A 19,841-nucleotide genomic window follows, 5' to 3' on the forward strand; every position below is an offset into this window, starting at 1 on the left:
AATATATTTAATAAAGTTATAATATCTCTTTCTACCGGACTATTTTATTTTATTTTATTTTATTTTTATAAAGAAAAATAGTAATAATATTATCTTCTCCTCCTTTCGGGGTTCCGGTTCCCGTGCCGGGCCCCGGAACTATTAATTATATAATATAATATAATATAATATAATATAATATGATACGGATCAAACATTACCCGTTGTTCACTGGCAATGTTTAATCCTATTGTATATAAATATAATAAAATAATTATCCCTCTCGTAATACATATATAAAATATAAAATATAAAATAAAAATATTATGATTATTATAATATATATATATATATATATAAATATATATATATAATTTATAATTTATATGATTAATATATTATATATATAAAAAATATATTAAATTTACTTTTTATAGAAAGGAGTGAGGGACCCCCCCCCCTTACGGGGGGGAACCGAACCCCGCAGGAGATATTTATTTTAATACTTATATAGTATTTATTAATAATATAATAATTGTTATTATAAATATTAATAATAATATAAAAATAGGGTAAATAATATAAATAATATGAATAAATATAAAAACATATTAAATATAAAATATATCATAAATTTAATAAATATTATAATAATTTATAAATGATAGATATCTGGGGTCCTATAAATAATAATTATTTTCAATAATTATAGGGACCCCCACCTATTATATAAATATAAATATAAATATAAATATAAATACAAATATAAATATATAAATATATAAATATAATATAAATACAAATATAATATATAAATATAAATATAAATATATAAATATAAGTCCCCGCCCCGGCGGGGACCCCGAAGGAGTGAGGGACCCCTCCCTATACTAATGGGAGGGGGACCGAACCCCGAAGGAGTATAAATAAAAATTAATAATATATATATAATTATAATAGTTCCGGGGCCCGGCCACGGGAGCCGGAACCCCGAAAGGAGAAATAATAATATAATATATAATAAAATATAACTTATTAATATAATATTAAAAATATAATTAACAAGAATAAATAGTCCGTGGGATCGAACCCCCTTTTTTATTTAATATTTAATATTTAAAGAAGGAATTGTTTATATATATTAATATCTTATTTGGGGATTAATATAATATATAAGTTTTGGATACCAGGCCAAAGACCGGAATCCCAAAAGGAGATTATATAAATATTATTTATCTCCCTTTTTTAATATTATAATAATTTTATTAAAAATAAAATAATAATAATAATTATAATTTATAATAACAATTATAATAATTTAATTAATTAATTAATTAATTAATTAATTAATTAATTAATTAATAATAAATATAAATATAAAAAGAATATAATTTATAATAAATAAATTTATATATATATATATATATTAAATAAAATATTTACTTCATTAATATAAAATATAAATATATTTAATTAATAAGTATATATATATAATAATATATAATAACCTATTTATATATATAATCTTAATATAATTATAAGAAATATTATATAAGTAATATATAAAAATAATATAAAATAATTATAATTCAATTTATATATTAATAGTTCCGGGGCCCGGCCACGGGAGCCGGAACCCCGAAAGGAGGAATAAGATAAATATATAAATTATATTAATAAATATAAATTTTAAATGAATTAATAAAATTAATATATATATGTATATATATATATATATTAAAAATATTTAATTATTTTTAGGAAGGAGTGATAGATCCCTTTGGGGGACCGAACCCCTATTTAAGAAGGAGTGCGGGACCCCGTGGGAACCGAACCCCTTTTTTATTTAAAGAAGAAGTTTTATTTTATTTTATTTTATTTTATTTTATTTTATTTTATTTTATTTTATTTTATTTTATTTAATTTAATTTTAATTAGGTTAATAAATAGTAATAATAAACTTAATAATAATAATAATAATTTTATTTTTATAATTTATTAATAATAATAATAATTATATATATATATATTATTAATAAATATAGACCTTATCGTCTAATGGTTACGACATCACCTCTTCATGTTGATAATATCGGTTCGATTCCGATTAAGGTTATTCATAATAATAAATATTTGTAAAAAAAGTATATATAATTAAACATATTCTTTATATTAATTAATAATTATTAATAATATACATTTTATATAATACAATTATATATATATATATATTTTTTTTTAATACAAATAATATATTCATAATAATAAATACCGATTGTTATTATACTATAATAAAATATATAATATATTTTTCATTATAATATTTTTAAATAAATATTATAATAAATTATATAAATAATATTTATGTATAATAATAATAATAATAATTGTTATTAATTAATTCTATAATTATTATATATTTAATTTTTTTTTTTAATATAATATATAATAATATAATTTATTTTATTTTTTTTTATAGTTCCGGGGCCCGGTCACGGGAGCCGGAACCCCGAAAGGAGAATATAAATTAATAATAATATAAATAACATATTAACAATAAATTATTGTTAATATAATAATAATAATAACAATATTAATAAATAATATAAAAATTATTAATATTATATTTATATAATATTAATATAAAAATCTTTCATAATATTAATTATTATTAAATAATAATGATATCATTAATATTAATATAATCGTCAATATTATTTATTTATTTATTTATTTATTTATTTATTTATTTATTTATTATTAAATAAATATTTTTAAATATTATATTATATTATTAACTTTTTATTAAAAAAATTAATAATGATATAATATAATTAATATTATCCACGGGACCAATGACCAACCCAGTAGTTGACCGGATTGGCGCCCGCGAGGTTTATATTTAATAAATAATAATAATAATATTAATAAAATCTATTAACTTTTTTTTTTAATGGATTATATTAATGAAAAAAAAATGAGAAATATCTTTTTTTTTTAATAATTATAATTTATATATAATAAAATATGTATATATAATAAAAAAATAGTTTTTAATATTATAATATAATTATATATATAATTATAAATATATATATATATAATAAGTATTAATTAATAATATATATTTATATATTTTTTATTAATTAATATATATAAAATATTAGTAATAAATAATATTATTAATATTTTATAAATAAATAATAATAATATGGCATTTAGAAAATCAAATGTGTATTTAAGTTTAGTGAATAGTTATATTATTGATTCACCACAACCATCATCAATTAATTATTGATGAAATATGGGTTCATTATTAGGTTTATGTTTAGTTATTCAAATTGTAACAGGTATTTTTATGGCTATGCATTATTCATCTAATATTGAATTAGCTTTTTCATCTGTTGAACATATTATAAGAGATGTGCATAATGGTTATATTTTAAGATATTTACATGCAAATGGTGCATCATTCTTTTTTATGGTAATGTTTATGCATATGGCTAAAGGTTTATATTATGGTTCATATAGATCACCAAGAGTACTATTATGAAATGTAGGTGTTATTATTTTCATTTTAACTATTGCTACAGCTTTTTTAGGTTATTGTTGTGTTTATGGACAGAGTGAGACAAGTATAAGTATATTATTATAATATCATACCATTAAATAAATTATTTTAATGAAATGATTATGTTTATATATAACATATACCTAATTAGACATGCATTATTAGTAATAATTTTGTATGAAACTCTAATAATAATAATTATTATTAATTATTAAGGTAAGATTCATATGGATAGCGTAAGTCAATCTAATATTATAAAATATCGTAACATAAACAATATTTTTTTCTATTATTAATTAATAAATAATAATAAATAAAAATAATTATATGAGAAGTAAGATATTCAATTCTGTCTAGAATACATATATATACGTTAATACTCATCGGTATAAAATTAGAATCCTAAGTGAATTATTGAAAGTATAATAATATAAACTTGGTAAGCCCAATTATTTCCATATAATATTAATATAAATATTATATGGTAGTTATATATAATATTATTAAATAAATAATAATAGAAATTATAATATAGATAAGTGGGTAAAAGACTATTGAAAAAGCTAAAGATTATATGTAATGTATAATATAGATCAAATTATTTATATATTTTAATAAAAATATATTAATAATGGTTAATATTATTATTAATTAATTAATTAATTAATTAATAATAATAACGAATAAATGATTAATGTGAAAGCATGCTAACTTCAATATAGGATGATTTATATAGTATATAAATTGTTTGAGCTGTATACTATGAAAGTAGTACGTACAGTTCTGAGTGGGGGAAAATTTGTAAAGATCTACCTATCACAATTGTCACATTGAGGTAATATAAATATCGCCTCAAATATATTTAATATAATAAAACTAATTTATATAATAATGTTAATATTATTAATTTATATTTTTTATACGATTATAATAAGACAAATAATAAAAACTAAAGAATATCTTATATTAATTAAGAGTATAGATTATATTAATAAAAATAAATATATAATTAATTTAAATATAACAAATAAGAAAGATATAAATAATAATATTGGTCCATTAAATATAAACATTTTATCAATTATTTATGGTTCAATATTAGGAGATGGTCATGCTGAAAAAAGAAAAGGTGGTAAAGGAACAAGAATTGTATTTCAACAAGAATATTGTAATATTAATTATTTATATTATTTACATAGTTTATTAGCTAATTTAGGTTATTGTAATACTAATTTACCTTTAATTAAAACTAGATTAGGTAAAAAAGGTAAAATTAGACAATATTTAAAATTTAATACATGAACTTATGATTCATTTAATATGATTTATTCAGAATGGTATATTAAAAATATATCTGGAAAAGGTAATATTAAAGTTATTCCTAAATCTTTAGACAATTATTTAACTCCTTTAGCTTTAGCTATTTGAATTATAGATGATGGATGTAAATTAGGTAAAGGTTTAAAATTCACAACTAATTGTTTTAGTTATAAAGATGTTCAATATTTACTTTATTTATTACATAATAAATATAATATTAAATCTACTATTCTTAAAGGCAATAAAGAAAATACACAATTTGTTATTTATGTATGAAAAGAATCTATACCTATTTTAACTAAAATTGTATCTCCTTATATTATTCCTAGTATAAAATATAAATTAGGTAATTATTTATAATAAAATATATAGTATTATATTAATTATTATATTATTATAATGCGATATTATTGAAAACATGTCAAAATTATATTATTAAGTAACAAGACAGTGGGTTATATAATTATATGATCCCAACAGAATACACCAATAATAGGTATTATTATAAAAAAAATAATAATATTTAATGTTTATTCGAAGAAAATTTATAATATTATTATTATAACACAAGGTTTAATAATCTATATATATATATTATATATATAACTACTGTTATTATTCCATTTACCTAATTAATATATAAATAATGAATTATAATTATTATGATTAATATTTTTATAATAATAACCCCATCATAACATTTATATATAACATTTATATATAACATTTATATATAATATTTATATTATGGTATTATTAGGTATAAATATTTATTCATAAGAGAAAATAGTGATTAAATGGAATTATAAAAAGGGTAGATATTATTAAATACAGGGTATTATTTATATTAATAAATCAATAAATATTGAGATTATTATTATTAAAAAATAATAATAATTTATAAATAATATTATTTTCTTGGCACTAGTTATTACTAATTTATTCTCAGCAATTCCATTTGTAGGTAACGATATTGTATCTTGATTATGAGGTGGGTTTAATATAGAGGATCCATATTATAGTAATATAATATTAAATAAATCTGTTTTATGCTGAAATATCTTCATTTGAATAATAAATTACTATATTATTCAATTAATTATTTATAATAATATAATTTGAAATAAAAATAATATAGTTAAAATATTTATTATAAGAAGAAAATTAGCAGTAATTAATATATATATATATATAAAATTAATTATTCAGAGACTTTATAGTTATTATATAAATAATACTATTATTTATGATAAAAATCATAAATTAAACACAGATAATCCTATTTATGCATATATTGGTGGTTTATTTGAAGGAGATGGTTGAATTACTATTTCAAAAAAAGGTAAATATTTATTATATGAATTAGGTATTGAAATACATATTAGAGATATTCAATTATTATATAAAATTAAAAATATTTTAGGTATTGGTAAAGTAACAATTAAAAAATTAAAAATAAAAGATGGTACTATTAAAGAAATATGTAAATTTAATGTAAGAAATAAAAATCATTTAAAGAATATTATTATTCCTATTTTTGATAAATATCCTATATTAACTAATAAACATTATGATTATTTATATTTTAAAGATAATTTATTAAAAGATATTAAATATTATAATGATTTATCTTATTATTTACGTCCTATTAAACCATTTAATACTCTTGAAGATATTTTAAATAAAAATTATTTTTCTTCATGATTAATTGGTTTTTTTGAAGCTGAAAGTTGTTTTAGTATTTATAAACCTATAAATAAAAAAATAAAACTTGCTAGTTTTGAAGTATCTCAAAATAATAGTATAGAAGTTATATTAGCTATTAAATCATATTTAAAAATTACTCAAAATATTTATACAGATAAATTTAATAATTCAAGAATAACACTTAAAAGTATTAATGGTATTAAAAATGTTGTAATATTTATTAATAATAACCCTATTAAATTATTAGGTTATAAAAAATTACAATATTTATTATTCTTAAAAGATTTACGTCTTATTCTTAAATATAATAATTATTTTAAAATTCCTCCTAAATATTAATCTTATATAAAAATATAATAATAATATATTTATATATTATATAATTATATAAACAAAATATAATTTATATATAATTATTTATTATAAATATAGTCCGGCCCGCCCCGCGGGGCGGACCCCGGAGGAGTGAGGGACCCCTCCCTATTCTAACGGGAGGGGGACCGAACCCCGAAGGAGTTTAATTATATATTAAATATATTATTATCAATAAATAATTCCTTTGAACTATTTATTATTTTATTATATTTATTTTCTCCTTCATTATTAATTTTTATTAATAATTAAAATCTTATCATTTTATGGTATTTTTATTTCTATTTTAGGATATCGAAACTATAAATTAAAAAGTATAATTTTATTAATTATAATTTATGATTAATAAATAAGAAATAAAAACTTTAGAAGTAATATTTATCTTTTTTTTTTATAAATAAATATTATGATTAATATATAATCATTTATAAATATTTATATATAATTATATATATACATAAATAGGATTAAGATATAGTCCGAACAATATAGTGATATATTGATAATAGTTTTCAAATATGTAACTATTTAAACATTAAAAGCTCAGTATCTAACCCTCTAATCCAGAGATTCTTTGCGTTACATTATTTAGTACCTTTTATCATTGCTGCAATGGTTATTATGCATTTAATGGCATTACATATTCATGGTTCATCTAATCCATTAGGTATTACAGGTAATTTAGATAGAATTCCAATGCATTCATACTTTATTTTTAAAGATTTAGTAACTGTTTTCTTATTTATGTTAATTTTAGCATTATTTGTATTCTATTCACCTAATACTTTAGGTCAAAATATGGCCTTATTATTAATTACATATGTAATTAATATTTTATGTGCTGTATGCTGGAAATCTTTATTTATTAAATATCAATGAAAAATTTATAATAAAACTCTATATTATTTTATTATTCAAAATATTTTAAATACAAAACAATTAAATAATTTCGTATTAAAATTTAATTGAACAAAGCAATATAATAAAATAAATATTGTAAGTGATTTATTTAATCCCAATAGAGTAAAATATTATTATAAAGAAGATAATCAGCAGGTAACCAATATAAATTCTTCTAATACTCACTTAACGAGTAATAAAAAGAATTTATTAGTAGATACTTCAGAGACTACACGCACACTAAAAAATAAATTTAATTATTTATTAAATATTTTTAATATAAAAAAAATAAATCAAATTATTCTTAAAAGACATTATAGTATTTATAAAGATAGTAATATTAGATTTAACCAATGATTGGCCGGTTTAATTGACGGAGATGGTTATTTTTGTATTACTAAAAATAAATATGCATCTTGTGAAATTCTTGTAGAATTAAAAGATGAAAAAATGTTAAGACAAATCCAAGATAAATTTGGTGGTTCTGTAAAATTAAGATCAGGTGTTAAGGCTATTAGATATAGATTACAAAATAAAGAAGGTATAATTAAATTAATTAATGCCGTTAATGGTAATATTCGTAATAGTAAAAGATTAGTACAATTTAATAAAGTATGTATTTTATTAAATATCGATTTTAAAGAACCTATTAAATTAACTAAAGATAATGCTTGATTTATAGGGTTCTTTGATGCTGATGGTACTATTAATTATTATTATTCCGGTAAATTAAAAATTAGACCTCAATTAACTATTAGCGTTACAAATAAATATTTACATGATGTTGAATACTATAGAGAAGTATTTGGTGGTAATATTTATTTTGATAAAGCTAAAAATGGTTATTTTAAATGATCTATTAATAATAAAGAATTACATAATATTTTTTATCTTTATAATAAAAGTTGTCCTTCTAAATCTAATAAAGGTAAACGTTTATTTTTAATTGATAAATTTTATTATTTATATGATTTATTAGCTTTTAAAGCACCTCATAATACTGCTTTATATAAAGCTTGATTAAAATTTAATGAAAAATGAAATAATAATTAAATTTTCTCCGTATTCATTATTATATTATCTAATTTATAAAATATTTAAAGATTCCTTATAATAATATAACATCTTTGTAAATTATTGTTAAAGATAATATAAATTATTATGAATCGGTAGATTATATTTTTACAATCTTATTAAATAAAATTCTGATCATTAAACATGATTGAAGAAATAATAATAGTTTATGAAATAAGATAGTGTAATATAAATTTTTATGAAGATATAGTCCATTTTATATTTATTATAAAAGCATCCTGATAACTATATTCCTGGTAATCCTTTAGTAACACCAGCATCTATTGATATTAAAAATATTAATAAAATTATTATTATTTAATCTTATTTATTTTATATAAAAAAAATAAATAATAATTATTAATAAAAATATATTATTTATTTCTCCTTTCGGGGTTATTTATATATATTCCTTTATAATTTATATTTAATATATTATATTAAATATATGAAAAATTATAATAAATAAATTAATTAATTAATAATAAATAATAATAAAAAGTACAGTAGCATTAAATATTCTTAAGTTTCCGCTTTGTGGGAACTCCCATAAGGAGTTTAATGATTAAAATTGGTTAATTGTCAAGAAAATCTAAGGTATTAATAAATAAATAATACTATGACAACTTGCAGCGAAGTTTATATCATCTCTATATTATATATTAATATATATATATAATAATAATAATAATATTAATATAATATAAGATATAAAAACGTTCAACGACTAGAAAGTGAACTGAGATAGTAATACCTTTCCACGAAAACCAATTAATTTATAAATTATTTTTAAATAAAGAATAGATTATTAATTTTTTTTATATAGTTCCGGGCCCCGGCCACGGGAGCCGGAACCCCGGAAGGAGTAATATATATTATATATAAAATAAAAAATATATATATATATATTATAAAATATCAAAAGTTTTAATCTTTTATTATAAATTAATGACATAGTCTGAACAATAATGAAAATTATTGAGATAAGATATTAAATAATCTTATGTTAACATATATAAATTGTGTACCTGAATGATACTTATTACCATTCTATGCTATTTTAAGATCTATTCCTGATAAATTATTAGGAGTTATTCTAATGTTTGCAGCTATTTTAGTATTATTAGTTTTACCATTTACTGATAGAAGTGTAGTAAGAGGTAATACTTTTAAAGTATTATCTAAATTCTTCTTCTTTATCTTTGTATTCAATTTCGTATTATTAGGACAAATTGGAGCATGCCATGTAGAAGTACCTTATGTCTTAATGGGACAAATCGCTACATTTATCTACTTCGCTTATTTCTTAATTATTGTACCTGTTATCTCTACTATTGAAAATGTTTTATTCTATATCGGTAGAGTTAATAAATAATATATAATTAAATTAATACATAGATATAATATATATATTATTATTATTAATAATATAATAAAAATAAAAATAAAATTATTAATAATAATAATACTTTAATAATATTCTTAAAAATAATATATCTCTAATTTATAAAAATTAAATAATAATAATAAAAAAAAAATATTATAAAATATAAATTAATTAATAATGAAAATAATATACTTATTAAATTAATATAAATAAATGAATAATATAATATAACTATATTGAATTATAATCTATCTATCTTTTTTTTTCATATAATTATAATATATATATTAATATATATAATTATTATTTTATATATTATAGTTCCGGGGCCCGGTCACGGAAGCCGGAACCCCGCAAGGAGATTTATTAATTATTATTATCATTATTATTTTTTATTTAATCTTATTTATTATAAAATAATTAATTATCATAAAGCATAATTATTATAGAATCTTATTATTTTCTTTATTTAAATTTATAAAAATATAAAGTCCCCGCCCCCTTTTTATTTTATTTAATTAAGAAGGTATTTTAAAAAAGGAGTGAGGGACCCCCTCCCGTTAGGGAGGGGGACCGAACCCCGAAGGAGTACTCATTTAATATAAATATTAAATAAAAATTATTTTATATATATTAATGATTATTAATATTGATAATATAAATTATTTTATAATTAATTATTATAAATATATAACTATTAATAATTAATTTTTAATCTAGGGGTTTCCCCCACTTACATAAACTTACGTATACTTACATATACTTATGTATACTTACATATACTTACGTATACTTATATATACTTATGTATACTTACGTATACTTACATATATGGGGGATCCCTCACTCCTCCGGCGTCCTACTCACCCTATTTATTAATCATTAATAAGAAATTATTATTAAAAAAATTATAATTTACTCAAAGTTAATTATAAATATATTTTTAAATATCTATTTTATTAATCTTTTATAAAATTTAAATTAATTGTAATTAATTAATATTATAATAATTATTCTTAGGAAGGATATTTATTTATTTTAATTATGAATTCCTGACATAGAGACAATTAATTAGAACTTCTTATTATTATTATAGTAATAATAAAAATATTCTAAATATATTATATATATTATTATTTTTTTTATTATTAATAAAATATTATAATAAATTTAAATAAGTTTATAATTTTTGATAAGTATTGTTATATTTTTTATTTCCAAATATATAAGTCCCGGTTTCTTACGAAACCGGGACCTCGGAGACGTAATAGGGGGAGGGGGTGGGTGATAAGAACCAAACTATTCAATAAATATAGAGCACACATTAGTTAATATTTAATAATATAACTAATATATAATAATTATAAAATAATTAATTATATAATATAATATAAAGTCCCCGCCCCGGCGGGGACCCCAAAGGAGTATTAACAATATAATATATTGTATAAAATAAATTATAAATATTAAATAAAAACCAAATAAATAATATAATAAATGATAAACAAGAAGATATCCGGGTCCCAATAATAATTATTATTGAAAATAATAATTGGGACCCCCATCTAAAATATATATATAACTAATAATATATTATATATATTAATATATAATAATATTATTAAAATATAATATTATTAAAAAAAAAGTATATATAAAATAAGATATATATATATAAATATATATATTCTTAATAAATATTATATATAATAATAATAAATTATTTCATAATAAATTATTTCTTTTTATTAATAAAAATTACTTATCTCCTTCGACCGGACTATTAAATATTAAATATTTAATATTTAATATTTAATATTTTATTCTATAGATATTCATATGAAAAATAATAAGTATATAATTATGATAATGAATATATTTTTATTTATAATTTATTATTATAAAAATATTTTAATTTAATAATAATAATAAATCATTATATTAATTCTTTTAAGAATTTATAATTGTCATTATTTATTATATACTCCTTATTAAAAGGGATTCGGTTTCCCTCATCCTCATGGGTATCCCTCACTCCTTCTGATAATTAATTTTATAATAATAATAAAATAAACTTAATTAAATATTATATATTTATTTACAATTATATATATATATTACTCATAATTAAATTAAATTAAGATGCAATTCAATACGGTTGTATTATATTATTCATCAAATATTGTTAATATTGATACCTACAGAGATATTTAATATTTTTATTATTATTATCCATTACTTTTTTTATTATATTTTAATTATTTATTTATTTATTTATTTATAATAATAATATTTCATATTATCAATTATTATTTTTTTTTTTTATAATATATAATTAAATTATTTATATAGTTCCCCGAAAGGAGAATAAATAAAATATTATATAAATATTTATATCTTTATTAATATTAATATAAGTAATATATATAGTTTATGATATTTAATTTTATCATAATATAATAATAATTATATAAATCTTATACACATTTATATAAGTATATATATATATTATTAATATAATGAACATCTATTAAATAAAATAATTGTAAATCTCAAGTAAATTATTATTATTTTATTTTTAATAATAATTTATGATTTATAATTAATAAATAAAAGAGTAATTATATGATAAAAAAGGTAATAAATAAAATTTATAGTTCCGGGGCCCGGCCACGGGAGCCGGAACCCCGAAAGGAGTTTATTTATATATATATATATATGAATTAATATTTAATAATAAATAATAATATAATTAATAATATTATTATTATTATAATTTTTTTATTTATAATATTAATAAAATATTATTATATATATATTATAATAATATTAATAAGATATATAAATAAGTCCCTTTTTTTTTATTTAAAATAAAGAAAGAATAATTAAATAATATTTTAATAATTTAATTAAATAGTGTATTAAAAGATAATAAAAAGTAATATTAATATGTTAATTATATATAATATATTTATATATAATTATATATATATATATAAATAATAATAAATATATATATAATATAAAAATAAGAATAGATTAAATATTTAATAAATAAATATTATGCAATTAGTATTAGCAGCTAAATATATTGGAGCAGGTATCTCAACAATTGGTTTATTAGGAGCAGGTATTGGTATTGCTATCGTATTCGCAGCTTTAATTAATGGTGTATCAAGAAACCCATCAATTAAAGACCTAGTATTCCCTATGGCTATTTTAGGTTTCGCCTTATCAGAAGCTACAGGTTTATTCTGTTTAATGGTTTCATTCTTATTATTATTCGGTGTATAATATATATAATATATTATAAATAAATAAAAAATAATGAAATTAATAAAAAAATAAAATAAAATAAAATCTCATTTGATTAAATTAATAACATTCTTATAATTATATAATTATTATAAAATATATAAATATTATAATAATAATAATATATATAAATTATAATAAAAAATAATAATAATATATAATATACCTTTTTTTTAATATATTAATATATAAATAAATAAATAATGGATAATATATAATTACTTTTTTTATATTATTAATAATAATAATTTATAAATATTGTTATAATAAACATTTATATAAATAAATATAAATTACCATAATAAGATATATTATTTATTAATAATAAAAATATTTATTAATAAATAAGAAATATATATATTATGATAATATTTATTAATAAATAATAAATTCTTTATATATAAATATATTAAATATATTTAATTGAACACAATATAATTTTTATTGTATTATTCATTTAATAATATTAATATTAATATTAATATAATATTAGTGAACATCTCCTTTCGGGGTTCCGGCTCCCGTGGCCGGGCCCCGGAACTATTAATATTTAATAAAATATATATAATTTATAATTTTCATATAATTAATATAATAATTAGGTTTATAAATAAATTATAATATATTATAACAATATAATAAAATATATTATAAATCTATCTATCTATCTATATAATATATAAATTTATATATACATTAATAATATTTAATTATAATTATTTAAATATTTAATTTATTAATATTCCCCGCGGGCGCCAATCCGGTTGTTCACCGGATTGGTCCCGCGGGGTTTATATTATTTAAATATTAAATATTAAATAATAATTTATATTATATTAATAAATATAATAAATTAAAAATATATGATTAATTATATAATAATAATAATAATTATTTTAATATTATAATTTATAAAATTAATTATATTAATTATATTAATTCTTATTATATAATAATTATTAATAATAATTTATTTTAAGAAAGGAGTGAGGGACCCCCTCCCGTTAGGGAGGGGGACCGAACCCCGAAGGAGAAAATAAATTAATAAAAGTTTAAAAGTTCTTATATTAATAATTATATAATATTATATTAAAGATTTTTATAATATATATATATAATATATTTATAGTTCCGGGGCCCGGCCACGGGAGCCGGAACCCCGAAAGGAGTTTATTTAATATTTATATTTATATTAATATTTATATTTATATTTATATTCCTCTTAAGGATGGTTGACTGAGTGGTTTAAAGTGTGATATTTGAGCTATCATTAGTCTTTATTGGCTACGTAGGTTCAAATCCTACATCATCCGTAATAATACATATATATAATAATAATTTTAATATTATTCCTATAAAAATAAAATAAATAAATAAATAATAATAATTAATTAATTAATTAATTTTAATAAATATAAAATATATAAAAATAATAATAATAATAATTATTATTTTAATAATATTATTTATATAATAGTCCGGTCCGACCCTTTTTATTCTTAAGAAGGGATTTTATTTTATTAATTAATAATAATATATTAAAAATTATAAATAATTAATAATTCTTTATATTTATATATATATATATATATTTATATATTTATATATATATTTTAATAATATTATGATATATTTTATTTTAATAATATTTTTATTTTTATATATAAAATTATAATATTTTATTTTATAAATTATTTATATATAAATTATTAATAATAATTATTTTTTTTTATTTGGGATTTATATTATTATTATAAAGAATATAATGTTATTAATAACTGCAAAAAATATCTAATATATTATTATTTATAATAATAAATAATATTATAATAAGGATGCATATTATATATATATATATATTTCTATTTATATTAATATTAATATTAATATGTATATATAATAGATAAAAAGTAAAAATAAAAAATAATGAAATTAAAATTATTAAATATAATTTTATCAATAATAAATAAACTTAATAATAATAATAATATTATTATTAATAATCTATTAGATTCATTAATAAATAAGAAATTATTATTAAAGAATATATTATTAGATATAAATAATAAAAAAATAAATAATATAAAAAGAATATTAAATAATAATAATATAAACCCCGCGGGCGCCAATCCGGTTGTTCACCGGATTGGTCCCGCGGGGAATATTAATAATAAATTACAACATTTAAATAATATAAATAATTGAAATCTACAAATTTATAATTATAATAAAAATATAGAAATTATAAATACTATAAATGATAAATTAATTAATAAATTATTATATAAAATAATAACTTTAAAATTAAATAATATAAATATTAATAAAATTATTATAAGTAAACTTATTAATCAACATAGTTTAAATAAATTAAATATTAAATTTTATTATTATAATAATGATATTAATAATAATAATAATAATAATAATAATAATTATTATATAAATATAATAAATAAATTAATAAATATTATAAATAATAATATAAATAATAATTTATGTAATATTTTAAGTTATTATTATAAAAAAAAAGTAACTATTGAACCTATTAAATTATCATATATTTATTTAAATAGTGATATTTTTAGTAAATATATTAGTTTAAATGATATAGATAAATATAATAATGGTATCTTAACTAATTATCAACGTATATTAAATAATATTATGCCTAAATTAAATGATCATAATATTTCTATAAATTATATTAATAATATTAATAATATTAATAATAATAAATATAATAATATAATTAATTTATTAAATAATAATAATAATATTAATAATAATAATAATTATAATAATAATAATAATAATTATATTGGTAATATTAATAATATTTATAATAATATAACTATTGATAATATTCCTATAGATATTTTAATATATAAATATTTAGTTGGTTGATCTATTAAATTTAAAGGTAGATTAAGTAATAATAATGGTAGAACTAGTACACTTAATTTATTAAATGGTACTTTTAATAATAAAAAATATTTATGAAGTAATATTAATAATAATTATAAATTAAATTATATCCCTTCTAATCATAATTTATATAATAATTCTAATATTAATAAAAATGGTAAATATAATATTAAAGTTAAATTAAACTTTATTTAATATATATATTAATAGTTCCGGGGCCCGGCCACGGGAGCCGGAACCCCGAAAGGAGAAATAAAATAAATATAATAAATAAAATAAATAAATAAATAATATATATATATATATAAATATATAAAATAATATTTACTTTTTATATATATATAATTATATATAAATAAAATATAATATAATATCATATAATTATATAAAAATAAAATTATAATTTATTTATATTAAAAATATTAATTAATTAATTTTTTTATATAATTATTATAATAATAATTTAATTAAAAATAAATATCAAATAAAATTATAAATTAATCCTACTTTTGGATCCTATTTATATTTTATTATTATAAATAATTATTATTGATAGTTAATTAAATAAAAATATATATATATATTACTCCTTCGGGGTCCGCCCCGCAGGGGGCGGGCCGGACTATTATAATTATTATTAATATATTAATTATTAAATTATATAAACCGCCCCCGCGGGGGCGGTTAGTTATTTATATTAATATATTTTATATTAATATATAATACTCTTTTTTCTATTATATTTTAATATATAATATTAAAAAAAATAAATAAAATAATATTCTTAATTTTTATTCTTTATCTTCTTTAACCAAACTCCTTCGGGGTTCGGTCCCCCTCCCATTAGGTTAGGGAGGGGGTCCCTCACTCCTTCGGGGTCCGCCCCCCCCCGCGGGGGCGGGCCGGACTATTTTAAATTTTAATTTAAATTTTATAAATATAATATTTAATTATAAATTTAATAATAATATATAAAAAATATATATATGGTTAATATATATAAAGATTATAATCTTTTTATTAAATAAAGGAAAATTTATTATATAATTTTTCTCTATAGTTATATATTTAAAACTTATTTTTTTTTTTTTATAAATAATAATTATAATAAATAATATTAATTATTTATTATATAATTAATTGGCCCCCATGCTGGGTTCCGGAACTCCTCCTTCTCGCGAGGTTAACACCTATTATATAACTATAACTATAACTATAACTATAATTATAATTATAACTATAACTATAAATATTCATTTTAATAATAATAATAATAATAATATTAATATAAATAGTCGAAGAATATATTTATTTATTTTAATATAAATAAAAAGTTTCAATTAATTTGAATTTGGAATTAAATTATTACTTCATATGGGGTTATGGATTTCGTTCGGAACTCCTCCCTCCTACCTCTATTTATTAATCATAAATCATAAATTATTATTAATTAATAATAATAATTTACTCGAGGTTCATACCTATTTTAATATTAATATTAATATTGATAAAATATATATTCACTAAAAAGTATATAATTTACTCAATTTATACTATAATTTTATATTTTTTTATTATAATTTAATTATTTCAAATAAAGTAATTATAATAATATATATCCTTTATTAAATATATATTAATTAATATATATATAAAAAGTAAATATTATTAATTGTATATAATTATAAATAATTAATATTTATTAAAATATATATAATTTATAATCCTCATATAATTAATATAATAAATAATATAACACAATGTAATTTAATTTAATTACATAATAAATTTATTATTATTATAATTATTATTTATTTATTTATTTATTATTATAAATTATAAATATTATTATAATTAAAATCAATTATTAATTATTAATGATAAATAATTAATGATAAATTATCAATAACCAATTAGATTATTTATCGATATTTAATTATATTATATTATATTATATTATATATATATATATATATTATATTATAAAATTTATTTATAAATATTTGTTTATTTATTTATTTATTGAATAACAATAGAATTAAATATTGTCAATAAATAATAAATAATGTTTAATATATATTATATTATATTAATATTAATATTATTATTATTTTTTTTATTATATTAATATAATTTATAAAAATATAAAATTATTATTTTTATTATAATTTATATATATATAATATATATATTTATTAAAATATTTTAAGAAAGGAGAAAAATAATTAAATTAAATTAAATTAAATTATTTATTATTATTATTATTATTTATATAATAATATATTATTTAAATATTTATATATTATTTTTATATTAATATTTATAGATGGGGGGTCCCTATTATTATTGAAAATAATAATTATTAATGGACCCCAGATAGCTTCTTGTTTATCATTTATATATATATATATATTATTAATTATTTTATTCTCCTTTCGGGGTTCCGGCTCCCGTGGCCGGGCCCCGGAACTTTATAATATTATTATTAATTATTTAATTAATATTATAATCATATAATTTAATATTTTATTTAATTTTATTAAAATTTAATATATATATTTTTATTATTATTTAATTAATTTATAAATATAAAATATTCTTAATATTAAAAATAAATAAATAATAAAGTTTATAAATCATATATTATAATTATTTATTATTTTTATATTATATTAATAAAATATTATTATTATAAAAAAAAATAGAAATTTTATAATATTTTTATATATTTTTAATTATTATTATTAATATTTATTAAAGGAAATATAAAAACCGAAGGAATATTATAATTATAATTATAATTATTATTATATTTAATTTATTATTATAATAATAATTATAGTCTGCCCCCTCTTTATCTTTATTTTAAAGTTCCGGGGCCCGGCTACGGGAGCCGGAACCCCGAAAGGAGAAGGATATTTAATAATTTATAATATTTAATTCATATATATATATATATATTTTATTTTTTATATATATATTTAATATATTATATTTATATTTATATTATTATTATATTTATATTATATTATTTAATTATTTTTTAATAATATATTATTAATATTTTACCTTTTGATAAATAAAAATTTATTAAAAATTTTATAATAAGTATTAAAATATCATAAAAGTATAATATTTATATAAAATGTATAAATTTATAATCTTCTAATTAAATTAAATTAAATAAATAAAATAAAATAAATTAAACTCCTTTTGAGATTCACACCTATTTTATTAAAAATAGGTATTCACTTAATTAAATTAAATTAAATTAAATTAAATTATGGA

The 19,841-nt window shown here is 16.1% G+C and overlaps 6 protein-coding genes and 2 non-coding genes across 8 annotated transcripts, besides 1 other annotated feature; all 8 read left to right on the top strand. All coding sequences in view use genetic code 3, as the record gives it.

Moving 5' to 3' along the window:
- The first annotated feature begins 2,023 nt into the window (after positions 1 to 2,023).
- On the top strand, positions 2,024 to 2,095 carry tE(UUC)Q. Its single transcript has one exon. It is a non-coding gene; the product is annotated as a tRNA-Glu (tRNA).
- A 1,095-nt stretch (positions 2,096 to 3,190) lies between these two features.
- BI2 (cytochrome b mRNA maturase bI2) lies at positions 3,191 to 5,230 on the top strand. The gene is made up of 2 exons: positions 3,191 to 3,605; positions 4,374 to 5,230. Exons 1-2 carry the CDS (start codon positions 3,191 to 3,193, stop codon positions 5,228 to 5,230), a joined length of 1,272 nt encoding a protein of 423 aa, NP_009318.1.
- Positions 3,191 to 6,916, top strand: BI3 (cytochrome b mRNA maturase bI3). The gene is made up of 3 exons: positions 3,191 to 3,605; positions 4,374 to 4,387; positions 5,792 to 6,916. Exons 1-3 carry the CDS (start codon positions 3,191 to 3,193, stop codon positions 6,914 to 6,916), a joined length of 1,554 nt encoding a protein of 517 aa, NP_009317.1.
- BI4 (intron-encoded RNA maturase bI4) lies at positions 3,191 to 8,902 on the top strand. The gene is made up of 4 exons: positions 3,191 to 3,605; positions 4,374 to 4,387; positions 5,792 to 5,868; positions 7,492 to 8,902. The coding sequence occupies exons 1-4, from the start codon at positions 3,191 to 3,193 to the stop codon at positions 8,900 to 8,902; spliced, it is 1,917 nt and encodes a 638-aa protein (NP_009316.1).
- Positions 3,191 to 10,298, top strand: COB (cytochrome b). The gene is made up of 6 exons: positions 3,191 to 3,605; positions 4,374 to 4,387; positions 5,792 to 5,868; positions 7,492 to 7,741; positions 9,159 to 9,209; positions 9,948 to 10,298. The coding sequence occupies exons 1-6, from the start codon at positions 3,191 to 3,193 to the stop codon at positions 10,296 to 10,298; spliced, it is 1,158 nt and encodes a 385-aa protein (NP_009315.1).
- A 1,579-nt stretch (positions 10,299 to 11,877) lies between these two features.
- Positions 11,878 to 14,578: an origin of replication (ORI6; Mitochondrial origin of replication).
- OLI1 (F0 ATP synthase subunit c) lies at positions 13,374 to 13,604 on the top strand. Its single transcript has one exon. The coding sequence runs from the start codon at positions 13,374 to 13,376 to the stop codon at positions 13,602 to 13,604; it is 231 nt and encodes a 76-aa protein (NP_009319.1).
- Positions 14,579 to 14,851: 273 nt separating the features above from the next.
- On the top strand, positions 14,852 to 14,941 carry tS(UGA)Q2. The gene has a single exon. It is a non-coding gene; the product is annotated as a tRNA-Ser (tRNA).
- A 610-nt stretch (positions 14,942 to 15,551) lies between these two features.
- Positions 15,552 to 16,748, top strand: VAR1 (mitochondrial 37S ribosomal protein VAR1). The gene has a single exon. It carries the CDS (start codon positions 15,552 to 15,554, stop codon positions 16,746 to 16,748), a length of 1,197 nt encoding a protein of 398 aa, NP_009320.1.
- Positions 16,749 to 19,841: the final 3,093 nt, after the last annotated feature.

The sequence above is a fragment of the mitochondrial genome of Saccharomyces cerevisiae (assembly GCF_000146045.2).
Source record: "Saccharomyces cerevisiae S288c mitochondrion, complete genome".
Lineage (NCBI taxonomy): Eukaryota > Fungi > Ascomycota > Saccharomycetes > Saccharomycetales > Saccharomycetaceae > Saccharomyces > Saccharomyces cerevisiae.